Raw genomic sequence first — 27041 nt, 5'->3', positions numbered from 1 at the left:
TCACACTTGGGACACCGACCAGAGATACCATAGATGCTTGTGATTTGTTCATACAGATGCTCAGGGATTTCTTTATCTTTATATATATATATATATATATGTATATGTATATATATGTATGTATGTATGTATATTGCCTTTTTAGTTTTAGAATTCGAGCTCATTTATTATAAGGGAAAAAACACGTGGAAGTATAGAAAACGAACCCATCAACTCATTTTATGTAAGAAAATAATAATAAATAAAGAGATTTGTATGTAGAACTAATTAAATAAATAAGTTGAGCAAAATTTAATAATATCGTGAACAGACAAGTATTGAAAAGAGTTATAAGGAAAATAGAAATTAAAAAAAAAAAAGGTCTTATCCATGTTTTTGCTCTTCCACAAGCACCATTTATTGATCAGCAACATTAAAACCCCTCCTCTCTCTCGTCCCCGGCTCCATCTCCATCTCCATCTCCATCACCGATATTACACGCTCCCACTTCCACCAAGAAGATTCAGTGTCCTGCTTTGCTCTCTCTATAGATCTTACTGTAGTCATCAAATTTAGTTGATATTTTTTAAACATCATCCTCACTTCATCACCACACCCACTACATCCATGGCCATGGGCACGATGATGACCTGCCGAATGATGAGCATATCTCCAGGCATGCCGTCATCATCACCCCCTACTCAGTCTCCAGCACCCGCTTCCCTCCCACTCCGTACAATCCCTGGATCATACGGCTGGCCTTTGTTAGGACCCATCTCAGACAGGCTAGACTACTTCTGGTTCCAGGGTCCTGATACCTTCTTCAAGAAACGCACTGACAAGTACAAGTCCACTGTGTTCCGCACAAATGTGCCTCCAACATTTCCTTTCTTTGCTGGGGTCAATCCGAACGTTGTAGCAGTTCTTGATACCAAGTCCTTTGCTTATCTTTTTGACATGGATATTGTGGAGAAGAAGAACATCCTTGTCGGTGAGTTCATGCCTAGTGTAAAGTTCACTGGGAATATCAGGACTTGTGCTTATCTTGATACCTCTGAGCCACAACATACTCAGGTATATATTTTACAATCCTCAACTGTAGAAATCTCAATTGTTATCCCCTTTTTTTATTATTTTTCTGTTTTACTTTTGCTGTATTTAATTTGCAACTATCTATATATTTGCACCTTTCTCCTTTCTCCTTTCTCCTTTCTCCTGTCTCTCTCTCTCTCTCTCTCTTAAGAAATGTACTTTTTAATTGGTCCTAACAGTTTGAAGAAATCAAAATTGACTAACAAATGAGACCAATTTATAAATTGAGTGAGAAAACTGATGGCAAGAAAGGTAGTTTCTTTCCTATGAGAGGTTGCGTTTTCAAATCACCATTTAAATCCTCTTTAGCAAAGAAATGGCCTTTTTCGGAACTCTTTTTCTGAAATTAGAAAGGAAAGGCAATCCAAATGACCGTTAAAAGAATTTGAGAAAAAAGATTGGAGGAAAAAAAAAAAAAAAGGCAAATACTTCACTGTTGATATGAACGGTGGAGCAGGTGCGCACCCTACTTCTTTAGTATAGAGTAGAATAGAGTGATCTTCCCTTGTTATTATCAGTATCTTCTTCTTTTACTAATAATTTTTTCTCTCTAGAAAAAGAATTAGGAGCTGCCTTTTGGGTGGTGAAGTTGTACCCTGTCAACAAGCGCAAAAAAAAGATCAAGTCCCTAGAATACAAGCTGATTTTTCTATTTTGAAATTGCTTTTTCTCATGAGATGAAAAACTTCATATACCAAGGGGATTTATTTTTAAATTTAAAGGTGTTGAAAATATTTAAAAAAGAATTCAAAATGAAGTGCTAAAGATACGTGATATGAGATATCCCACGTTACAATCCATAGTTTGAATGGTAGAGCAAGAAAATGGCTTCGATAAGATCAATTATTGACTTTCTAGATATTTTATAAGAGAAAAAAAGAGTTCAAGTTACCATTCATTTGGAAGTTGTTCGACTCCAACACTGTCGACCAGCTGACATTTCGAAATCTTCGTTGCTGGCCCTCTTGCTTTGTTGTCCGATCTATGCTAAACTTCTCTCTTTTAGCTCTTTAGGCAACTCCCTTGCGGTATATAACAAATACAAAATTATGAAATGAACCGGTACCGTAAGAGAAAAAAAAGGTGCTGGTGTTACTAACATTTTACCTAATCAGATTCATGTTCTCATCTGGGGTCATCAAGATTTTTTTCCTTCTTAATATCAGTGATAGATTAACGAAACACCGCAGTTTTTTTTTTTTTAAAAAAAACCCTTGAGACTATCTTGGCTTCCAGTAGTCTCAAATATCTGGATTTTTACCAGTTTATTGTACGTGTTACTTATGAGTACAGTAGTTGGGTTTGACATCTACTATGGCACTTCTGATCCCACATGATTGTATCAGTTTGAAACAGAGAGAGTTCCCGTGGCATCATGGAATCTGGTGGGTGTGAATGCTAGTTGGCAAATATTAGAACTCAAGTTAGTCCTCGAATAATAAGTCTTGTTAAACTTACTGAAAATGATTTTTCATGTAATGCCATGGATTTGGAAGTGCCAGTAAATGTTTGATCATAATCCGCCAACCACATTTTTGAGATGGTAAAAATGGATGCCATTTGCCAATTTCCTTGTTTGAGAGATGTCAGTTTCATGAATAAGATCTGCTGCAAAAACATGATTGAAACTGGTAAGTTATTATCTAAGCATTAATATTACACTTCATATGATTTTCGGAATGTGAATGGTTATTTATATCAGAGCAAACAGAGAATTATACAAAACATGTATTAAATGTTATGGAGAATCTAACTTTGGTACTTCTGATTTATCAAATTTCAGTGGAAGAACTTTGCAGAAAGTGTAGGCTTTTACCTGCCAAAGAATATCATTCTTTACAGTTTTGTAAGCTGCTACTTTCAATGTGCAGCTTAAAAACTTTGCCATGGGCATCTTGAAACGCAGCTCCAAGGTCTGGCTTTCTGAGCTTGTAGCCAGCCTCGACACGATGTGGGACACCATTGACACTGATGTCTCTCAAAAGGGCAGTGGAAGCTACCTGATTCCTCTCCAGCAAGCCTTGTTTAAGTTCTTGGTGAAGTCCCTTGCTGGGGCTGACCCGTCAAACTCACCTGAAATCGCTGAGAGTGGTTACGCAATGCTGGACAAGTGGCTTGCTCTCCAGCTCCTTCCCACCATCAAAATTGGTATCCTGCAACCTTTGGAGGAAATTTTCCTACACTCTTTCTCCTACCCTTTTTTCCTTGTTAGTGGAGACTACAACAAGTTATACCAGTTCATAAGAAATGAAGGTAAACTTAAATTCAACATCAGTTCCAATTTGCATCTTTCATAATCTTGATTCATTGATTTATTCAGAGTTGACGATGTTTTTGTGATTGGACTAATGTTATAGTGCATGGAATTGTATGTAGCTAAAGAATTGTTACGCTATGCTGAGACCGAATTCGGACTGAATCAAGAAGACACCATCCATAACCTGCTATTCATTCTAGGATTCAATGCGTTTGGAGGGTTTTCTATATTTCTACCAGGTCTAATAAGCAGAATAGTAAGTGACACCGCATTGCAAGAAAAACTGCGCGATGAAGTCAGACAAAATGCTGGTCCAAATTTATCTTTCGAGTCAGTGATGAAAATGCCACTGGTTCAATCAGTTGTTTATGAAACACTTCGACTCAGCCCCCCTGTTCCCCTTCAATTTGCAAGAGCTAGGAAAGACTTCCAACTGAGCTCACACGACTCAGTTTTTGACATAAAAAAAGGTGAGCTGCTATGTGGGTATCAACCCTTGGTGATGAGAGACCCCGAAGTTTTTGATGATCCAGAGAGTTTTAGAGCAGACAGGTTCATGGGTGAAGAAGGTGGAGAATTACTGAAGTACTTGTACTGGTCAAATGGGCCGCAGACGGGGTCACCAAGTGCGTCGAATAAACAATGTGCAGCCAAGGATTATGTGACCCTCACTGGTTCTATGATGGTGGCTTATTTGCTTAAGAGGTATGATTCTATTACAGGAGACTCTGCTTCAATCACAGCTGTTGAAAAGGCTGTCAAGTGATGATGATTGTGTGATTATATGCTATTATAAATAAATTTGTGTTTTCAAGTTTTTGGCTGGTAAGAATTTTTTGAGTTGTGCTTTGATTTTTTGGTGGGAAAGGGACTGGTTGGACACAGATATGCCCGTTCACATCTTTCACAATTTCTTTTTGTTTTTCGCCGTCCTCGTTCGTGACCACACATTACAAGCTCTCTTCCATGAATCAAGATGTGTTTCGGCTAACATTAGACTTTCCCACAAATCTCCCTCTCCTTGTTGGTGGTTGTGGAGGTGTTCAGTGACCCCTCACATCTATGGTCACTGACAAAAACAGTTCTGCAGATCCAAAGGACAATAATTGTTCTGCATATAATTTTTCTTTTTGAACTCTCAAATAAAAAGCAGAGTTATTGCCGGTGATCCAAGACAAGTCCGGGTCTGATTTCATGTCAAATGAGTGTAAGTTAAACCGACTAAACTTGGTTGATGTAACGGGTTAATCTCTTGGCCTTTTTAGACGAGAAGGAGACTTGATTTAACTTTTTAATATATATTTTTAAATATACTTGATAAACTTGTCAACTAACATAAATATGATATATTTTCCCTTGAGTGTGGCAACCCTTCTATAAAATCCATGGTTATATTTCTTCAAGTTCCTTCAGTTATTTAAAATGGTTGTTGTAATCCAGGATATGCTACCATTTTCATCTTGGCCTACTTGTACACATCATATTAATTCATAAATTTTTTAACCAAAGTCTTTTTTAAAGGCCATTAAAACATTGCTTTAAGCCTTTTGTAGGGATTTTATACCCCTGCATAACCCTCAACATATAAATCATGTGTAACCCTCATCAATCTCCCCTTTTAAAATTTTTTTTTTTCCCAATGACTATTATGTTTTTATATCTCATAACCCCTTCAACAAAAGTATAATCTGGCTAGCTACTTACATTTAATATTTTTCTAACAATCATTCCTTGCAACAAAAAATCATTCTTATAAATCTCACTTACCTTTTCATACCATCTTATCATCACTACAATAATAGCTCTTATAACTCCAATGTCATTATCAATTACTTGACTTTTAGTTGCTGGACTATTTTCATTTCTAATTGTTCTCGATGGAGCATCTGCCATCGTATTCTCCTTGCCCTTTTTATACTGAATTTAATATATTAATCTTAATAGCTTGATTAAATTTCTTTTATATAGGAGTATGAATCTTCTGCTCTAAAATATGATTTAAACTTTCATGATCAATTTTAATGATGAACTAATTATAATCCATGTAGTGTCTCTATCTTTCTATTACCATTAATATAATAATATATTATTTTTTATAGATTGATAATCCAATATGCTTTAGACTCAATGGCTTGTTAAAAAAAGCTAACGACCTCTATTTTTTACTTAAAATTGCATCCAACCTATTTACACATGCATTAGTTTTTAGCACAAAAATATTGTTAGAGTTTGGCAAGGCTAGTATTGAAGCTTTACAAAGCATCCTTTAACTTGTCAAAAACTTCTGGAGCCTTCTTATTCCAATTTAGTCAAATATTTGTTGATGACCCCAAAACCTTTTATAAATTTCCTATAATATCATGATAATTCAAGAAAGCCTCTCAATTATTTAATTGAATAAGAAATTGGCCATTTCTTCATACTTTTGTATTTCTAAGATCATTTGGCACACCTTCTTTTGATATTATGTGCCAAAGGTGCTCAATTTGTTGCACACAAAAGAAGTATTTTGATTGTTTTGCAAACAATTGATTGTTATTCGATGTTTCCATCACTAGCTTTAAATGATTGATATGTAATGCTAGAGTTTAACTATATATTAAGATATCATAAAAGAATATCAATGTAAACATTCCCAACCAAAAATGGTTCCAACATAGTGTTTATCAAGGCTTGAAACACAGTTGGTGCACTGGTCAAGCGAAAAGATATATAACTTTGAACTTGTAGTGTCTATGAGGAGTTCTTAAAGCTATTATCCATATCTTCTTTATACATCCTCATTTGGTGATAACTAAACCTTAGATCCTGCTTTGAAAAGAATTGAAAACCATGTAATTCATCCATCAAATAAGAAATAAGAAATTTATTTTTTATATCCAAATTTTAATTGTATAATTAACACAAAGTCTCTATTTGTTATCCTTATTTTTAACCAACAATAATGGAAAGACAAATGAACTGCAATAGTGTTGTATAATTCTATTCTATAATATCTCCTTAACCAACTTTATAATCTCTTCTTGTGCACAAATGAGCTATTGTAAGGACTAATATTAACTAGTTTGGCTCATGGTATTAGAGGAATCTTGTGATCAAACCCTCTAGCAAGTGGAAGGTGTTTATGTTCTGCAAATACTAATTCATACTCTTTTAGCAATGCTTTCACTTGTGAGTTTTGCTCAACTTGTTTAGGTTCTTCATACACCTTTATGGAAAAAATTGTCCCACAAAACCATGCACTACTTCTTTTAAGCTATTATTAGTATATTAGCCTGCGTTTCGCAGTGAGTCAATATTAAATTTTTTTATTAAAATGTAAAAAAAATTAAGAGTATAGAAATTTTTTTAATAATGTTATTGAACCTAACCAAGTATGTTAATTTTGAAACCTTCCGACTCAACTCTTTGTCCAATTTAAGTTTTTTTTATTAAATTATGTAAGAGCTAGCTCGACTTAAATCAATCGATTTCATAAGTTCAAATGCAACCTCGATGATCGATAAAAACATGATTTAGCTTTTAAAAAAACTTCAAGATGATTATTTTTCTTAAAAACTATTGAGATGATAACAAATTGGATCCATCTCGCCCCCTGCGACCCAGGTCATGGACTCTATTGGGTTTAATAATTTTTTTATATTTAATTATATGATAAAAATAAATGCTCACAAAATTGAGCACCAATCTAAAAATAGACACTTATTTGAGTCAATTATCCCCAGAAAGCAAACAAAAATCAACAATGCACTCCATTTCCCAAACAATCCAATATTAAATGATAAAATTTAAAATAAATAAATTAAAAACAATTAAAAGACAAAAAAAACATATCATATTAGTTGGGTAAACTTGTCAAACCTATAAATCGAGTAAGTCAGGCTAGTATGTCATACCTGTGAACTGAGTCACTAGGATTATAATTTTTTTAATCTATTTTTTATTTAACTACATGATAACAAAAATAGATGATTGCGAAATCAAACATTAATCCAATATCGAGATATTTTTTTAGATCATGATAACCTCATAAAATGCAAAACAAAACCAATTATGAAACTGAATTTTCAATTAACCCAGTATCTAAGGGTGAAAAAAAACTAATTTAAAAAAGTTGAACTTACCAGACCCAAAAACCAAGTCAATCAGCCAAACCTGTGAATATGTTCATGGACTTTATAAAGTTTAATAACACAACTTTTTTTTGAAACTACTTTTTTTTAACTATATAAGAAAAAATAGATGATAAAAAAGACAAGTTCAATTCAAAAAAAGACACCATACCAAACTTGTAAACTAAGGCAATCCGAGTTACTCTGGCAAACTCGCAAACTATGCAAACCTTATATAAAGGTAAAATAAAAAGAAATAAATTATAAAATCAAATTCTCAATCATCCCAATATTAAAAGATGAAATAAAAATAAATAAATTATAAAATCAATTATAAAATCAAATTTTCAATCATCCCAATATTAAAAGATAAAATTGACAAAAACAAATTTGAAAAAAAAATCATGAAAAAAAATAAAAAAACATAAAGAAAAAAAAGAAAGCAAAACATTGTGAGTTATTATTGTTATTCACAGTGCAATATTTGTGGGTAAACAATGGTTTCCTCACACCCTTTAATTTTTATTACTTGTTTATAATACGACTTTTCTCTAAAACTATTTTTTTTTAACTATATGAGAAAAAAATAGACCATAAAAAAATTAAGTTTAATTAAAAAAACAACAACCCACCAAACTCGTAAACCAGGGCAATCTGGGTTATTTTGGCAAACCTACGAAGAATAAAAGAGAAAGAAAGAAACAACTTACGAAGCTAAATTCTTAACAACATTAATTTTTTAAAAATGAAATTGATAAAAAATAGATTTAAAAAAAATCATAACAAAAATTCAAAAAAAATAAATAAAGAAAGAAAGCAAGATATCATGGATTACTATTGTAATCTATAATGCAATGGATGTTGGGTGAACAATAGTTTCCCTTACATTATTTAATTTTTGTTATTTTATTAAGTTTAATAACATGGTTTTTCTCTAAAACTATTTTTTGAACAGCATAAGAACGAAATAGACTATAAAAAAGTCAAGTTCAATTAAAAGAAAACACTCACCAAATCCATAAACTGAGGAACTAAGATAACCTGAGTTATCTTGACAAACTTGCAAACCACGTTAACCTTATAAGAAGATAAAATAAAAAGAAAAAAAAAATTACAAAGCTAAATTCTCAATTATCTCAATATTAAAAAATGAAATCAACAAAATAATTTTTTAAAAAATCATAACAAAAAAACAAAAAAAAACCGTGTAAAAAAATACATTGTGGAAAAACATTGTAGCAATTCACAGTATTATATAAGAAAAATAAAAATATTTTCCCCACATCATTTAGCTTTTCTTATATGTTTTTGTTGTTCTGATCATTTATAATTCAGTATCTTCTATATTTATCTTCAATTCAATCATTCTTCCATTCTTTTTTAATGACATTTTTATTTTGATGAAGGCAAACATAATTATTGAGTAAATCCTTAACTAATCAAACCCCGAACACCATGTCATATCTTTCCCAGTTTCAACACTCTAAAATATGCTTGAAAACTCGTACCCTTCAATAAACTATATGAATTTGGGATGTTGTCACATTTCATTATATGCATAGCTTTCATCCAATGTATTCGAAGGTAGACAATATTCCTTAATCTTGCCTTCTTTAATTGTAATTCCATTGCTATTACCTTCTTCCATATCCATAAACTCTTCTTGTTGAGCTTGCTTCTGATCATGCTGATCTTCTGCTTCCGATTCCTCGCCTTTTCCGATGCTAACCAATGCTAGAAATACTTGAGCTTGTAACACCTGAGGATTCTTGTAAACAAATTACTACAAGAAACTTTCCCGGAAGTGCAGTGTCTTTTTTCAGGTAATACAACGTTCGGTCATCAAACGACTATAAATGTAACTCTCTGATCATATATAGTGCAGTACAACACACCATAGCTTAACGATACTAAACAAACTCTAAGCTTGGGAATTCGGCTACAATGTTTTGCAGACATATTATCTCCCATTTTTCTCACTAAAACAAATCAATCAAACTTCTAGAGTTTTACAAGTAAAGCATTTTACTATAAGAAATAACAGAAAATCCACTTTGGGCCTTTTTATGCAGCTTGGTTGTTTCAAAAGGCTCCTTAATAACGGTATGCTTGAGTATTAGAATCCCAAATATAAATCATATTCGTATAAATGCTGTGGAACTTGTGAATTTTTACGTGGATTGAACATTCCCCTGAGAGTGGGTATGGGACTTGGCAACCTCATCTTTCCATCCTCTCTGACGCGCCCTCAGCTCCCACATTGCTGTCAATTTCTTTTGTGCTACTAATGCGGCTTCAGATTTCTCCCTTGCTTCTTCACAGGTTTCCATCCCTGAATTGCATTTGTCAGCTTCCTTTTGATACTGGGATGTCATCTTCTTAGCCTCAAGCAGAACTATATCAGCTCGCCGCTGATTCTCTAGTGCTTCAGTTTCCCGCAGCTGCAATTCCTCTTTCAGTAGCTCTGCAAAGTTCTTCTCAGCATCTTCAGTCACCTCTGGGTCATGCTTCGCACAATCTGCATATTATATGCCAGGAAAAATGAGACACTGTGACACCATAATTCAATCATATCATCCAAGTAACATTTTGTGGTTTGATACTGAAGATTGCCAAGAAAACTACGTGTAAATATATGAAGAAACTCACATATAGTTTTATGCTAACTAGATAATCATAATTGGTCTATTAAAGGTTTTTGATAAGGAGCTGCTTATGTGATAAGAAAAATAACAATTACTATACATTATACCTCAAATAAACTGTATTATTGTTGTTGTTTTTTTAATGATAAAGGTACTTAATAATCTAACACGCTAGGAATTTGCCTAAACTAGTATATGCATGAGTTATTAAAGATAAAATACTCGTGAAGGGAAACAACGGCGGCTCGCATTCAGCCTCCTCTTCTCAAAAAGGAATTGGTTTCTCTTGTTTTCAATAACTTCAAAAAACCATTTCATGAGTATTACTTGGGAAATGAGTCGACTAGTTTTGTTGAAATATTACTCGTGACTGAGTGGGTAGAGTAGGACATCAAAGTCGATAGAATCAATGAATCGGCGGAATCTAATTCCAAAAAATGAAGGGAATTTCAACAATAAGAAGGAAACAGAGGTACATCATGTGGATGACTATATGTATCAGCCAAAAGGGTATTAAAACAAACAAGGCCTGTCTTTCTGCCCTCATTTCACACAAAATAACATGTTCAACTTTACCCTGGCATCACATATGCCACCCAGTTACTCACCCCATCCTTACAGGTTCAACGCTTGCATTTTAAAAGTGATGATTAGACCTTATTATTAGGTTTAGGTCCCAAGTCACTATTTTAGATCACAATAGTATTTTAACTAAAGTAACGAACACACATATAACAGTTTAGATAAACTCATATTATGTAAGCATATTAGATACATTTATCATTAAAAACCAAACAATACAACTTATCTTAGGTAGGATGTATATAGAGATTGTTATCTTTCCTATTACATAACGAGTTCCTTACATAGAACCTTTGATAGACTACTAAAAGTTTTCTAGTTACCATAAAACTATATGACAACTCATTTTTCTATTTTTGTCCTTATACATGTAGTTCGTCGATGTACCCTATACATTAATGGTGCAGCGAGTGTTGAAATGAAGGGGTTGTCACAGCTATTGTGATTGTGACAAAAAAAAAAGGGGGGGGGGGGGGCGCAAAGATGGGGATGCAAAGAAAAAAGAAAGGGCAATGGTAGTGAAGAGGAAGAGAAGGAGGCGAAGATGGGGTTGCAAATTAAAAAGAGCAGTAGTGCTGGCGGCTAGGATTTTCTAATGAAGATGATTTTTTTTGGCTTTTCGTTTTCTTTCTCTTTCTCTACAGATTTTTTTTTTTTTACCCTTTTGTTTTCTAATTTCTTTTCATTTTGTTCTCCTCCTAGAATTTATTCTCTCTTTGCTTTCTTTTCTCTTTAAATTTTTTTCCTCAAAATTTTCTCTTCGATTTTTCTCTCCAAACAATTTTTTTTTTTTCACTTGTTTTTTCTTCAAACCCTTCTCTCTACAATTTTCCTCTAAAAAAATTTGTTGCTCTCCTTTTTTTTTTTTAATGGAGACTCTTATTTAGACTACCTAATATTCACTCTTTTATTTCTTATTCTCTCTTATCTCACCACCTTCTTAAACTTTCTACCCCTTTCTCATCTTATTACCTTATTTTATTATTTTCTTTTATTTATTTTTCAATCTTATCCTTTATCCCTTAGTTGCTAGGAGAAAGGTTTAGAAATGTTCATGTTAGTCCCTCACCACTTCCTTAATTATCACTATGCTCACTAAATTTTTTTTGTCGTTTTTCTTTGATTTTTTTAATTTTTCCTAATTTTCAAAATTCATTAACATGAAAATGAAAAACGAAAATGATGAAAATCACAAAATGGCCAAATTGTGGCCGAATTGCCTCAAGAAATACATTTTATTTTTAATTTCGTATTTTTGAATTTTTAAAAAAAATGAGTGAAATAGGGGTTAAAGTTGAGTTCCAACACTGAATACCAAACATTGAGACATAATGAAGTCTGGAAAGAGATATATACACTTATGTTCATTGCATCCTAAGTTAAAACAGAAAACCCAGTAAATTTAATTTTTTTTTTTAAGTTTCATTTAAGTCTGCAGATAACCATGATACCATTTTTTTACTTTGCCATCAGGAATTTTTTTTTTTTTCTTTCAATTTCTTTTGGCATGGCTGTAATACACCCAATACTGTCCAGTTTTCATAAAAGCTTACAAATAAAAGAACAAAGCATAAGGATTAGATGATACATGAACGTATGAAAGGAAACAGCATAAATGAATAAGTCATGAGTTTCCTCTGGAGAGGGGCGGGGGGTTGATAATGTTGCAGTGTTTGGGGATTGTTTAAGGATAGCAAATAGTCATGCCTCCACAAACAACTAGGCATAAATTCAGGAAAAAGAAGAGGCAACCAATCAAAAGAAAAGTATGTTAAGTTAATCATCCTCTAATAAGAGCAAGATAGTTATTTGAAATAACAAATCAAATTGATGTCATAATATTCACAAAACTTGTGTTCTTTCATGTCCCGGTTATCTGTCCAACAAAATGTCATGAATGAAAAGAAACATCAGCACAGACGCCTAAATATTTTAGCTTAACACACTTCTCTGCCTTCTACATGTGACTGCCTATAAAGCCTTAGAAAAGAAAAGAGAGAACCAGAAATCCCTCTTTGTTTTCATGCAAGACAGCTTTATTGAAACAGCTAGAATGTACGTGGAAAATCTCATCTTATGAAGCCATTTTATCATTTGCAATATGTCCCGTCTAAAAAGCAAATCGAATCGATGTGTGAAATTGGGTTAGCACATACGAAAATATGTAGTGGAAAAACAACTCAAATTATCACAATACATGGAAAAAATTAAATTCATTGAAACAGACAAAATCTTATATTTCTAACCAGATTTTGGGAACAAAATGCACCTGGTGAAATAATTTTGGAAAGAAAATAAAACAAAAAAGATGTCAACTGTGATGACTAAAGTTTATCCATGTCTCCAATGAATGGGGGCAGCATGTCAGAATGCATCCTTTGCTAACATAATATAGATAATAATTGTGATGGATAAATTTCTGGTAATTTCAGAATTCATGAGGCAGCCTCTACATTTTTCCAAAGTCTGATGGATTTTAGTGCAATTTCTCTAAAATTAAATATCACTTAAATTTTTTTTATCACACATTAAAACACAAGCAGACTGTAGAAATATTTCCCTGCTCATGCACATACATATAGGACCAAGAAAAGGAAAGTGCTTAAGCTGTTCGGTTTTGACATTACAAATAATTTCACACTCAAATAAAGTTAATTCATGACAGATAAACTGACCTGTGAAGGATGCATTGCTCAATCCTGCAGTACAAAAAACAAAGAATTAAAGTAAGTATAAACATGATGAATAATGAAACTTATCCGATGCATGAGCACAAAATTCAAAAAGACATGATTGGCCTAGAAACAAATATACATATGCAAAGAATTCAATGGGTGTAACATTCAGTAGCAGATTACGTATGAAGCTAACAGCAAAACAAATGTGGTATCCTGCATTGATCGTCTGGTTAAAAGACCAAGAACAAGCACACAAATGAGCGCACACAAATAACAGGTGTAACTTGTCTTGAAAATGTTTCATCCTGTAACAAACAAATACCCAAAGGCATTTCACATGGATGATTCAGAAAGTTCGATGCTTCTCGTATTACAATGGTAATTGTGTATGTATGAAACACCATCACATTTATATCTGAACTTGAAGATATCTATTTATCTAGCATGGATCTGGAATCGAACTAAAACTTGTTTTCCAACTAATACGACTAAAACCCAAAATTAGTATACCAAGAATAACATCATCATCAATGAGTAATTGTCAGATCATAAACAAAAGTGGGCATCTAAAATTTCTGTAAAACGTCGTGAAGAAACAAGTAATAAAGAGAAAGAGACAGAGATAGATCTATTGACCTTGAGGAATGGAGAGGAGAGGCTGAGAAGAGCAATCACAGAGACAAGGAGAGCAATTCGGAGAAGATCGAGCGACGGCAACAAATCCTTCTTTCAAGTGCCAGTAGAGGGGTGGACCCAATATGTATCCTGCTATACACACTGCCATTAACCCCAACCCCACCACTGCCGCTTGCTGCTGCTTCGTTGCCATTCCTTTTCGATCTATCTAATATTACTAAGATTAATATCCTCCCCCCCCCCCCCCCCTTCTCTCCCCCTTCTTGAAAAAGAAGAAGAAAAAAGACAGTGAAAGGTATAATATTTCTTGCAGTCTGCGTGATTGATTGTATTCATAATTATGTAAACATATTTTTATCTTTATTGAATTTAAACAGTAGCAATTAAGTGTTTGTACAATATAGCATTTCCATCACAGTTTAAAAAAAAATGAATTTTTTTATTTAAAGTTAATGATTTTATATTTTAAAATTATTTTAATACATTCATCTTCATCTTTTATATATATATATATATATATATATTATTTTAATATATTTATAAATTAAAAAACATTTTAAAAAATAATTGTTATCATTATTCTAAACATCTTCTAAATGGTTGCGGGCGATCGTTTTCTTGCATTGGGTTTATAAAAAATGATGAGAATGAAAATGATAATTTTTTTTTTGTTTTTTATTAGTAAAAGAAGAAAATGGAAGTTGTCACCTAATATTTTGATCACCAGAAATTTTAATAGTCTGTAAGAAGTCTAAGTAAAAGAACTAGTTATACAAAAAGAAGATGTAATGCACCCTATCTATTATAAGTTTTTTTGTTATTTGTTCTAAGCCGTGTTTTTATTAGTTTATTTGTTTTAAATCATGTTTTTATTTGTTAGTCTAAAAAAAAAAAACCCTGTTATTTCTCCTCTAAAAAATACAAGATATAAATGTTTCTTCAATATTTTCACAAATAATTCAAAATTGTATTATTCAAGAAATATTATGAATAATGAAACAATTAATTTAATTACAACATAAAACAAGACACACATTCATTTTAAAGCAAGGTAAAATTTAAAAGTGAGTACAACATAATTAAAGACATGTGTTTTTTTTTATAAAAAAAATTAGATACATCATTCATATTTAATTTATATTCATATACCTTAATCAAGACACTAGTTTCATTTACCAAAGTAACTAGTTTCTCCACTAATTTAACCTTTATCAAATAAAATTTAGATACATTTAAGGAAAATTATGATCACAATTTAAATAATACTTTAGTTTTAAGGTGTCGAGTACCTATATGATATTTGAACATGTGAAATAGTTCTTTACTGCTAAGTAGGTCTTGCGGCGTCTCATATATCAGCAAGAACAATATCATTTGCTATTCAATCGTCAACTCATTTGAAAATTTAACTCCATAGACAAAAACAATTTGACATAATTCCATATCACTTAAATTAATGATCATTAACTATTTTACCTATATTAACAATTTCATTCTTATAATTTCCATCATTTAAATCTTATATTAAGAGTAATTCTAAACAAATTTTAAAGTTAGCTACTTCTAATCAATTAATTTAACTTAATCGCTTAAAAACACTGGTCACTGTTTAAATTATATTTGAAGTTATAGAATTTAGTTACGCGCATAATTTGTTTCTTATGAAAGTTTAGGTACAAGGATATAGCTTCATTGAAGGAATAAAACTCACTTATGTCATTAACACATCCAAAACTACTTGTTATTTCAGCATTTAAAATTTATTCAGCAAAATATAATTTGACTCTTTCTCAGTTTCTAACTTATATATGGGGTTTTATAACTCTAAATTAAACAAGAGTAGTCTTGTTGGAAAGATAATATCCCTAACTTCAACTTTTATGAAAAGCTTATTCAAATTTTTTTTATTTTCAAGCTCTAAACTTAACTGAAAGTTGGGTGATGAAGCTATCTAGTTTTTCAATTTTTTGCTTTTGACATATAACAAAGTATTTTTATTTATTTTCTCACAATTCAAAAAGCAAGTATTCCTCCTCCACCTATCTTATAACATCATTATATATAACATCATAATAATCAATTAGTTTTTTTCTTGTATTCTTTTTGAAATAACTACATTCAATTTCTTTAACATTCCTTCTTCAATAATACTTCAATGTTACACAAAAATTCCATAATTCCTTACAAAATTGCAATGTTCATGATTCAAAGCATAACCAATCTTTCCATTACAGATTAAACACAAGATCTCTATTTCTTTTCAATTGATCCTTTATATTTCAACACATGTTATAATAAGAACAAACAAACAATATTCATACATTGTTTTAATTTTCTTTTTCAATTTTTCTCCTTTTATGGCTGGCACCACCACCTTCAACAATACTAGAATTTTTTCTTCATTTGTTCATTATTCTAAGTTTCTTTCTTCCATTCTCATCCCAATTACATCAAACAAGGAAAATTTCTCATTTCCCCTAAATTTTCTCATGAACCCTAACCTAGAATTTACAATTTAGACATCAATTCTTAATTGTATTCAATTTAATTTGTGTAATCAAGTCTAAAGCCCCTCACTAGGTGATAAAATGAGCTTTGATTCTCAACTAGTTAAAATTTCCCGACACTTCTTATTTCTCCCTCTTGGTCAGCTCCCTTCTCTCTCCAAATGCCCAAATCTCTTTCACTTATTCTTTTTAGATTCTTGCTTTGATGTTGTTTTCTTACTACTTAACCTAAATCTTACTCAAACCTCTTTAATTTATAGTATATCCACTAAATTTTGGTAAATAAAATTGAGAAATATTCTCCCCCATATTCTCTTTTGTTGCCGACTTAAGAGAGAAAAACAAAAAGGATATTTATAGTTTAATCTATTGATATTTATATATTAACTCCATTTTGCTTAGTTATTTCATTTAGTCCCCAACTTTTCTATTATCTAACAGTTAGTGTCGTGTTCTTTTTTCATTTCTTGTTATTCAATTTCATATCCTTAATTTATTTTAACTCATTTTATCTCCGAGTTAAGATTTTAATATTTCAAAAAAAAAAATAACCAGGGGTTTACACTTTATCTCTCATCTCTGAGAACTCAAGGATTAAAACGTGATGAAAATAAAATTTAAAAACCGAAATGAAAAACCCAAAAATTATAGAAATCAAACATATAAAAATGGAAACACATGAAATACTAAAATGAACTTTTTTTTATTTATTAAAAACACTTTAGAAATCCATTATATTTTGTGAGGAATTATCATACTTAGATGAAGAGTACAAACCCCATGCATTTTAGTTTATAGTACTAATAAAAATGATAATAATTTAGATTTATATTATTTTATATATCTTTACCAATCTAAATTAATAAATTTAATTATGGATAATTTAAATCATCTAGTTAACAAATAATAGTGTTAAAAAAGAAGAAGAAGAAGAAGAGAGGATTTGAACAAAAAAAAAATACACACACTTAACACATAATATTAGGCTATTCTCAAATAAGTGTTAATATTACTAAGATATTTTTTAGAAGGCAAGACCAATAAGATGATACAATTCTGACATTGTTTATAAAATAGCTATTTATTTGGTAATAATTTCATATATGATCTTGTTTATTTTTTTAAAAAATAATAATTTAAAAAAAATTAAAATTTTTTTTTTCAAATTAATATATATTTTTACACCATAATCGCATTTCAACCACCACAGAAATGCATTTCCTCATTCAAAGTATAATTGGGGTGGAGCTGTTGGCATACAGTCCCAAACACCATACCTAACAATCAATGTCTTTATTTTCTGGCTCTATCCTGTTACAGCTCTCCGCCATGGTTTTTATTTTTTATTTTCTAGGAACAAAATTCGTAGAAAAAGCCTTAAGAAGAGCTTTTGAAAACTTATTTTATAAAGATTTTAAAACAATTTTCTTTAAAATAATTCCGAAAGAATTACTAATTTCTGCCAAAATAATTCCAAATTGATGCAACAGAAAAAATCTATACGGGGATTAAGAGAAGATCCAAATAAAAACGGAATTGCATCTGGTAATATTCTTCTCAAGGAACAGCCAACTATCAAAACAATTGCCAATCGTATCCATTCTCTAGATTCCAGATTCAGCATGACAAAACAGTAACCAAATTCAGAAGATCGAAAATGGCAAGTATAGATAGCAGCAGGGAGAGCATATTAGGGCAAGAAAAGCAGTGAGGATAGCTTGCTTGGAGCTGCATGCATTAACAATGTATTAAAGATTCACCAGTTAAAAACTATAACGGAGCATCTGTCTCACACTCAACAGAGTAGTAAATCATACAGCAAATTTACTTGTTTTGAAGAACAATTATTTCAACTATTACAGGCTACAATGTAAACCATCTGTGTATAGTATGATATATCTCCAGTTTCCTCAGACAGCAGGGACTATATTCCATGCCTCACTCGATCTATCCTTTGACTAAAGGCCTAATCATCGTCTCTATCGTTTGTATTCTAGAGGTTCTGTTGCTGACATTGTGAAATAACTGTTGCAGGTGTGGTACTGCAGATGGATCGCCCTGCTGGAGGTAATAGCACAAGAAATCATAGTAGTTAAGAGATGGAAGATTTAGTGAAAATGTTGTCCTGTTTTCTCATATCTAGAGGAGTATACAGAAAAACTATCTAGACAGGGTGGGTTGAACTTCAGGGATGCTATTAAAGCTTTGGAGCTACAGGCCGTAAGACATTTCAGGCGCAACAAAAAATTTCTACCTATCTTATCAGACATGTTTTTGCCTTGCAACCCAAAACATTACTTGTATAGAAGAAAACGGCCTTGATTGCGCACTCTATGCATGTAAAAGATCAATGATGGGATGACAGATGCAATACATGCATCTACGTAAATTAAGGATCAACCTTGGGAAGCAGATGCAACATGTATTTGCAATGTACTGACACTGACATGCACGAAGTCTCTATGGAACAATCAATCATGAAAGTCAATCAAGTCTTTTAACTTACGCGAAAAATGTCAATGAAGGCAGCATCACTTAAAATCACAGGAAGGAAAAATCGTAAACCGTCGCATGACCTGCAATTTAGAAGAAACCAACTCATAAATTGATGCTGAACTAAAAAACTACAGCCAGATATTTGAAATAGGAATAGATATTCAGCTAACCTTGGACTTTCTGAGAGCCTATGATAACACCAAATTATGTGTTTCAGAAGCCTTATGGAGGGGTTTTCAGCTAGCTGTCCCTCTTCAGCAAGCTTTAAGACCATGCTCCCTAAAACACGGACCAAGGCAAAAAATCTCTCCGCTACAGTACAGCAATACCTTAACCCTTCTTCATTTATTAAAATTTTGTAAACAATATAAGTCGCAACCTGTTTGGTCATACACGTCACAAATTGCATAACTCCTCAATCTAACCAGTTTTATCCTAAACTTTAAAGAAGAGTTCAAGTTGCAGGAAAAGATATGTGCTTGAACCTTTGCCTTTCCATTAAAATTTTTCATTGTTATCCCCTTTCCCAAAAATATTTTCTCAAATATGTCAGTTGTGTTGGTTTTCAGAACACAGCACATGATAACAGCTCAGAAGCCATAACTACGCGATAGAATGGTGGAACGCGGTTGACACAATTAATTTGAAGTATCAAATGTTCGAAGTCAAGGCACTCACTGTTTTTGACAATACATCTCCCACCTCCATGGAGCGTATGCAACAAGGAAATACTTCAGATTCTAGAAGGAAGTTAATGACATTTGGGTCATCAACCTGCAGAAACAAAGAGTCAAAATTTAACTTTACTTGTTTTAGGAAAAATCTAATTTATTTAAGGTATGAGATAATTAGTTTCTTTTTCCACATAATACAATCACAGCCAAAAAGCTTCAATGGGTTGTGTTTTGGTTGCATTTTCAGTTTATTTAAATGAATTTTCCGTATCATGCCAACAATGTATGCTAAAGACCAGTCAGGCAAATATCAAGCTCAATCTCCAGAAGAGCACCTTGGCTAGAGCACCAATAACACTTAAGCTGGCAAGCCTTAAAAATTGATGAGGCCTTTCCTTGTTTGTGTTGTTTAGAAGGGGGTAAAGATACAGAGGTAGTTTAGCTGCGAAACAATGAAATTCAATTAGCAGTGTCTACTTATCTAAAATATCAACTAACAGAAGCATTCAATTTCAGTCAGTAATACTCAACGTTAGTGAAATGAATCTTATTTGGAATTGAATATTTATGAATCTTGACAGCTCTTGTTTTGCATAAGTTTTAGAATATACCCTTTACAAATGAGTTGCAAGAACAGAAACTAGTTTCTAATTACTTTGTGTGGGCTGGCAAGTGGCAGGTGGGAAGTCAGAGTGCTCAAAGCCGTAAGCTTGATCACCTCCAAAAATGTCATTAGGTTGGAACCAGTAATGGATAGACAAAAACTCACCCTGATATAAACATGACTATACATAAATCAATTGTGGAAGTCTATTTCAACTTTAAAAGAGAATGATGATTTAAAGTTGTCTGCCTAAATTTCAAAGAAAAATGCTTGATATGTAAATCTTAGCTGGAACTCGCCGTGCTAATAAATATTGAAGAAAAAGGATGTTGATTAGTATCTAATAGAACTGGACACACTCAATAACTTCCCTGATATCTTATAACACATATTACGCAGACATGATCCAGTGTGTTTGGAGTGGAGCACAAAACCCAAGTAAGACTAATTCAAGAATAATAAAAAGGTAAATTTCTTCTACAATGTTCCCTCGAAATGCTGTTAACCATTAACAGAATATTGCTATGTAAGATGCTGTGTTGGTTCATAAATTTGTTAATATATACAGATCTAGCTGATTTGAGAGAGAGAGAGCTTCTACTAGATCCAAGTGGTAATTTTCTTCAAAAAAAAAAAAATTGATAAGATTACCCTCAATGAACGGCATTTTTGTACTGGGATTTGCAGCTACACACTGTACAACAATACGGCATGTCAGTGAAAACATAAAAGTGAGCTCTGATGCCACAAAACTTGAAACAATGCATCTTGAATACAGAATAAATGGAACTACTTTATAATTGGCAGTTTCTACCTAGAAGTATACAGAAACTATAGTATCAAACAGAAGCTTATAAGCACCTTCACTATCCATGCTGCTGTAACTGTGTAAACACGTCCTCATCTTGGACATTGTAAACCTTTTTTTAATCTATTCTCTTAAACATTGATGGAGAAGAAAAGAACAGTTACTTGGGTAGATTCTCTTTTTCCTATTTTGCCTATTCCTCTCCTTTCGAAACTAGTAATTAATCTGTTTATTTCCCACAAATTTGTCTCAACTTTCTTACCAGCAGCAACTCCATGGCTTCATGCTTAACATCAATCCGCTTATTGTCAATTGTCTCAAAACTTTTAATTATTTTGCTCATTTGCAATGAGTTAAGTTCTTCCCATAAGGACAGCAAAAAAAAAAAAGAAGAAGAAACTGATAAATGACATCAAAGCCATCCTAACTGAGAAGAAGATGCATGAAACATCCACAGAATCTTAATGTAAATTCTTCTTTAACAATACATATCAAAGAACACCAACCTCACCCCCCCACCAAAAAAAAAAAAGACGAAGAAGAAGAAGAACAAGAAAACAAGAAAATTAAGGTATAACTGACCTCAAAAAGAACAAGGGCATCACAAACCCGATTTGAAACTCTATCAGTAAGCATTGGGATTGGGGAATGCAGCGAATGGTATACTGAAATTATTTCCTGAATGATGATGGTGGTAGTTAAAAAGTTTAAACAAACTATTTGATGCAAGTCACAGTATATTTTATTTATGTTGATACAAACAACATACAAACATTGGAAAAAAAAACAAAAAACAAAGCCAAACTCTCAATACCTGTAGAAGTATAGAGATCGTACCAACAGAGTACCATAACAAAGGCGCCATCTCTTCACGAATAGCCCTATTCTGAAACATAAAAGGGTTAAAGTGAAAGTTTGAAATAATGACAAGTCCAAATGTGCATTTAGTTATTGAATGAGATAAGTCATGGTAATTAATTTGGAAGATATATATCTATGAAACTATATCAACGATAAACAAAACTTAAGCTCATGTCTATTTAATTTACTTTAAAATGGTGCCACTTGTTGCACGTCAGGAAATTAACTTTAACGATCAACAAACACTATACATTTTACAATTAGCAAAAACTTTTCATGCCTCTTCAACCAGTTCCTTATAGGGAAGAAATTAAGTCATTGCTAGAAAAGGTTACCTTCCAAGAAAAGGATTATATCAGTAGTTTATCAGTTAGTTATCCTTTAATAATATCAACAGTAACTATTATGACCTCTGCAACAAGATATTGTCCTTAAAACCCAGGAGTCACATTTATGCGCAAAATCTCATGGCCACAATCACAAGGAAGCAAAAGGAATTTATATGCAGGTTCTATTCATGTCCAGAAATACAGATTCATTAGATGTAATTGAAAGGACATTAAGGAAACAAGGTAGTGACGTGGCCAATCAGCTCGATACATAAGAGCATTGATCACAATTATAGAAAGGCAGAAGGTTGAAATAATGACTATGACATACCGCAATAATGGAATGAGTATCACTATATATTAATACACATTGTTAAATGTTAAGGGGATGTTGATTAAAAGTCTAAAACACTGCAAGAAAACATAAGATTTGCAACCGCACAAATCGGTCGCAAATTTGCAACCAAACCACCAGCACTTTGCAACCAAAATTTATTGTTTATTTTATTTCCATTTGCAACTGCACATGTGGGATGCAATTTGAGGCAGTTGAAACATGGTTGAAAAATTAGCAGGTCTAAATACTCCAAATATATTTAAAAATAAATAAAATAAATTTGTTATGCAATATTATTCATCTTCATTAAAAGATGAAGATAGGAATTATTTAGCACTTATAGCTTAGAGAAAAGCAAGCCCTCAATGCAGTTAGTTTGTCCTCATTGTACGATTTAGCCGAATGAAACGAGAAGGCGTTTCTGCATTATGTGCCTAAAAGCAATTTTAATTGAACAAGTGGTGCTTTAGAAATAGTTTGAGATTCTTTGTGGTCTTAGGCATTTTATTTTTTATTTTCTTATTACGTTGAATTTTTAAAATTTGTTTGAATTTTGTTGGTTCTCTTTTGTTTTCCTCTTCCGTTCATGTTATGAAACTTGAATGTTTGTAACCAATGTCTATAATAGGCTAACTCTTATGTACAATTAGAACTTCTACAATTCACTAGTAGTTATGAATTCATTACTATTTAATTAAAATACAACCTTATCAATTCGACGATCTCGTTATCATATGCATATACATCAAATTCAATTCGATCCAATATGTCAATGAGACCACATTTTAAAAATACAATCAATCCAAGATCCATTCAACATAAATGCTCCTTGACTAACCTGTTTAATGCAGACTATTGGCAACAACACTCATTTCCTTTCATTTTTATCGTAAAAAAACAAAGTGTTCAGAAACATTAATAAAATCATCCAGAAAAAGGTTTGTCATGTTGTAGATTTGTTTATAGCGATAACGGTGCCCATTATCCTTGGAGCTTGACACTAAGCAACATTAATAGTACCGTCAATTAATTTTATTGTCAACATTCAAGCACCTAATTATAAAGGGGATATTCCTATTCTTTCCTAAGCTTATATATAGCAGGGCTAAACCTAAATATGTCAACAAAGAAATGGACCACCTCTATCTATGCTTGTCCAATATGTATAATGACTAGAATCACTTTATTAACTCCAACATCAGGAACAATTCCATGCATGAGCTTTCATTGTACCTACTAAAAGAAGCTTTAGAATAACCAACAAGAACAAAATAATTTCTTCATCTGTTTGATGAAGCTCCGCCATAAAATATCTTCAGAGCGCAATCAAGGATCCAAATTAGGTTCAGCTTCGAATCACTTAAAAAGCATAAAACTATGACTTAATGGAAACCTGTTACCGTTAAAAGCATCTAGACAAACAGAAACTACATATATTAACCATAAAATTGATCCCCTATCATATTGCTGACTGTTGGAACTTTTGTTTCTTGAGAAGCAAATCCGAAACAGAAAAATCTCATCAGTGAGCGTATCTAACATAAAAGTAACTTTATCAAATAATAATAATAATAAAGAATCACGCATAAAAATATCTGTGAGACCCTAAATCAAAGGGGGAAATTAGAGGAAGATAACTACTCTAATTCCCTGGTGTGTTTAAGAAGATTGCATGTATGTAATTTTAAAAGAATTATTGATAAATGCCTTTCCAATTATATGCATTTATTATTATCACAAATTCAGAAATACGATTTATATGTGGAGTAAAGGTATATGCAATTAGATTCAGATGAACAAGTTTTTTCTTTTTTTAAAAAAAAAACAACAAACAAGTATCGAGCATCGAAAGAATTAAGTGATTTTCTCAAGAACATCTCCATCACATCCGGCTTACAGCACCTATTCTACTCTCTAATCAAGACATTAAGGCCACCATGCAACGCTGATAATGATTTAGAACAGTTCAAAAAATAATTACAAAAATAAAACCCCCCAAAATTCAAAGGTTATCACAATTCAATTAAAACATGAATAGATAATCCCACAGTTTCCAGTGATAATTTCTTGACAATCAAAGAAAACCCTAAATATAAGATTAAACGAACAAAACAAGGACCAAAAAAAAATATTTTTCTTCTCTCTCTAATACCTTTGAAAGGAGATGAAGGGCGCATTCACGGGTTGCGTCATTATTAAGGGCTTCAATCAACTGAACCACTGAATCCGTTTCTCGGGCTCTATAAGCGACCTCGGACGGGTTCCAGCTTCCGAACTGCAATTCCGGCCACCTATACATTGTTGGTCTGTATATTTTTCTACAGCTAGCAGGCTAATCTGACAGTACTGCTCAGCCCCGAAAACAAGAAAAGATAGACGTACGTAAAGAAAGAGAGCGAGACAACCTTGCCTCTCTCTCTAAATCTCAAATAATATCGTTTTCGTATCTATCTATCTATCTATCTATATCTTCTACATGTAGCAGTAGGGTGGGAAGCGAAGCAAGAGCACTCTTTATATGCAGTGATGAGAGGAGTTTTTTCTCTTTCAAGTTAGGGGCTACAATGGGGTTTTCACTTGTTTTTGTTGCCTTTTTGAGGATATGGTCACAAGATATTTATAGGATGTTTGGGAGTGTGGTAGCGGTTGTTTTTTAAATAGTTTTTCATGCCGAAAAACATGTCAATAATATTTTTTTATTTTTAAAAAATTATTTTTGATATCAGCACATCAAAACGATCCAAAAAGTACAAACCACATTTAATTTTAGCAAAAAAAAAATTAAATTTTTTTAAAAAACAAGTTCAACCTCAATGCCAAACAGGCAATTATTGGAATCTTCATGCTACAATCGCTGTTGGTGAAAGGAAATATCCAATCCAAAAAATTTAATTTATTAAATGAGATTTCAAAATTGTTTTATTATAGTTATAAAAAAAATTTATTTTATTAAAATATAGTTTTCAATTAGACTCCTTAATTAATCACATCATTTTGATTAAATGATGTCTGCAATAAAGCATGTATTGGTAATATTGAATAGTTAATAAATAGTCCGCACGATAAATTTTATTAATTAAAAAAGCATATCTATCTTAATTATTGGTGTCATGGCTCATATTAATTAAAACATTTTTATCAAATCTTAACTATTTTAATACTTGGGTAAGTTTTTGATGGTAAATTGATGGATTGGTAATTAATTAAATATATTTACACGTGTAATATAATTTGTTGGGTTTTCACCATATTAAAAAGGCCGGAAAAATAGACTCAAGTTACTTTTATCTTGACTTGAATACTCTTCTCCAAAAAACATTATTGAATTGGCTATTGTAGGTTTTAAAATTTTTCACAAAGTTTATTATTTATTATTAAATTAATTAGGGATGCATAATTTTTAAAAAATTATAGTTGGCATATATAGCGCCTCCTGATGGTTAAATTGGCATTGTCGGCAAGAAATTTTTTTTTTTCTTCACCTTTCACTTTTTTCTTTTCTCCCTTGGAAAATCACACCAGCCATATATAATTTTATATTTGTCCTCTGATTTATTTAGATGTCAAATACAATTTTTTTTTAAAAAAAAATTTTGTTCTTATCCCTTTTTGTAAAATCTTGATTTCTTTTTAATTTCATCTTTCAAATTCAATTTGTGATATTTTATTTTTTAAAATTTAATCCTTATTCTTTTGATTGTTTTTTTAGTTATTTTGTTAAATTAATTTTTTTTTCAATTGCACAGTTTAATCAAAAAATTATTATTTTATTTCTAATTTTAATTTTGATCCTCAATCTTTTGATTTTTTTATAAATTTAATTTTTCTTTTTAATTTCATCCTTCAATCAAAAATAAAATTTTATTTTAATTTTAGTTTTGATTATCATTCTTTTAATTGTTATTTTTTGTGTGAGATCATTTTGTATAATTAAATATCTTTTTTCAATTTCAGCTTTAAACATTTGATTGTTTAAGAATTGGGTTTTGTAGTTTTTTCATATAGGGTGTTTCCAGTCTAATGATCAAATTCACAAGTTTGAAAAATTAACACGGGTTCATATTTTTTTTTTTTTTTTTTTTGCAACTTTTATAATTTGATGTTGATTTTTTTTTTTTAAAAGAGCTTTGTGATTTTTTTTTTCTTTTCTATTGGTATTCCAATCTCATAACATGAGCCACAGGTTTAGCGGGTTAACTCAGGTTACATGTTTGTTATGTTAATTTGGGTTAAATTGGACTATTTATTTTTGTTTTTTTAAAACCAAATTTTTTTCCTAAATGGAGAATTGAGCTATATTATTTATCTTATTTTGAAAGAATATTTATTTTTAAGTTATCATGATCATGATTTTTTTTTTGTTAATTTGATTTATTTGTTATTATTACTTATTTTTTTTATTATCTAATTAAAATAAAATCAATTTATTTAATTCAGTCAAGTA

The 27041-nt window shown here is 31.6% G+C and overlaps 3 protein-coding genes across 5 annotated transcripts; 1 reads left to right on the top strand and 2 right to left on the bottom strand.

Moving 5' to 3' along the window:
• The first annotated feature begins 369 nt into the window (after positions 1-369).
• LOC118039326 (fatty acid hydroperoxide lyase, chloroplastic) lies at positions 370-4142 on the top strand. The gene is made up of 3 exons (XM_035046048.2): positions 370-1053; positions 2943-3324; positions 3448-4142. The coding sequence occupies exons 1-3, from the start codon at positions 607-609 to the stop codon at positions 4092-4094; spliced, it is 1476 nt and encodes a 491-aa protein (XP_034901939.1). The 5' UTR covers positions 370-606; the 3' UTR covers positions 4095-4142.
• Positions 4143-9279: 5137 nt separating this feature from the next.
• LOC118039417 (uncharacterized) lies at positions 9280-14237 on the bottom strand. The gene is made up of 3 exons (XM_035046139.2): positions 13982-14237; positions 13343-13366; positions 9280-9958 (listed from the first exon to the last, which is right to left on the bottom strand). The coding sequence occupies exons 1-3, from the start codon at positions 14172-14174 to the stop codon at positions 9612-9614; spliced, it is 564 nt and encodes a 187-aa protein (XP_034902030.1). The 5' UTR covers positions 14175-14237; the 3' UTR covers positions 9280-9611.
• A 3291-nt stretch (positions 14238-17528) lies between these two features.
• On the bottom strand, positions 17529-25122 carry LOC118049743 (uncharacterized). Of its 3 annotated transcripts, none has more exons than XM_073404455.1 (9): positions 24750-25121; positions 21885-21956; positions 21653-21748; positions 20914-20956; positions 19994-20100; positions 19663-19758; positions 19155-19363; positions 18995-19064; positions 17533-18546 (listed from the first exon to the last, which is right to left on the bottom strand). In XM_073404455.1, exons 1-9 carry the CDS (start codon positions 24894-24896, stop codon positions 18436-18438), a joined length of 951 nt encoding a protein of 316 aa, XP_073260556.1. In that variant the 5' UTR covers positions 24897-25121; the 3' UTR covers positions 17533-18435. The 3 variants fall into 3 exon arrangements, with proteins under 3 accessions (XP_073260557.1, XP_073260556.1, XP_073260555.1); XM_073404454.1 differs by having other exon boundaries at positions 17539-18549; positions 24750-25118; XM_073404456.1 differs by lacking the exon at positions 21653-21748 and having other exon boundaries at positions 17529-18549; positions 24750-25122.
• Positions 25123-27041: the final 1919 nt, after the last annotated feature.

The sequence above is a fragment of the Populus alba genome, chromosome 14, assembly GCF_005239225.2.
Source record: "Populus alba chromosome 14, ASM523922v2, whole genome shotgun sequence".
Lineage (NCBI taxonomy): Eukaryota > Viridiplantae > Streptophyta > Magnoliopsida > Malpighiales > Salicaceae > Populus > Populus alba.
The sequence above is the reverse complement of the archived record's forward strand: the minus strand, read 5'-3'. Positions and strand labels throughout refer to the sequence as shown.

Bases quoted from the DNA above. Each gene is read 5' to 3' on its own strand.
- LOC118039326 (XM_035046048.2), top strand. From the start codon at position 607: ATGGCCATGGGCACGATGATGACCTGCCGAATGATGAGCATATCTCCA. The intron at 1,054-2,942 runs GTATATATTTTA...TTCAATGTGCAG, and splicing joins CTGAGCCACAACATACTCAG to CTTAAAAACTTTGCCATGGG. The intron at 3,325-3,447 runs GTAAACTTAAAT...AATTGTATGTAG, and splicing joins CCAGTTCATAAGAAATGAAG to CTAAAGAATTGTTACGCTAT.
- LOC118039417 (XM_035046139.2), bottom strand. From the start codon at position 14,174: ATGGCAACGAAGCAGCAGCAAGCGGCAGTGGTGGGGTTGGGGTTAATG. The intron at 13,367-13,981 runs GTCAATAGATCT...TTTGTACTGCAG, and splicing joins TCTCCTCTCCATTCCTCAAG to GATTGAGCAATGCATCCTTC. The intron at 9,959-13,342 runs GTCAGTTTATCT...TATAATATGCAG, and splicing joins GAGCAATGCATCCTTCACAG to ATTGTGCGAAGCATGACCCA.
- LOC118049743 (XM_073404454.1), bottom strand. From the start codon at position 24,896: ATGTATAGGTGGCCGGAATTGCAGTTCGGAAGCTGGAACCCGTCCGAG. The intron at 20,101-20,913 runs GTAATCTTATCA...ATTGTTTCGCAG, and splicing joins AAAAATGCCGTTCATTGAGG to CTAAACTACCTCTGTATCTT. The intron at 18,550-18,994 runs GTAAGTTAAAAG...TATTACCTCCAG, and splicing joins CCTTCATTGACATTTTTCGC to CAGGGCGATCCATCTGCAGT.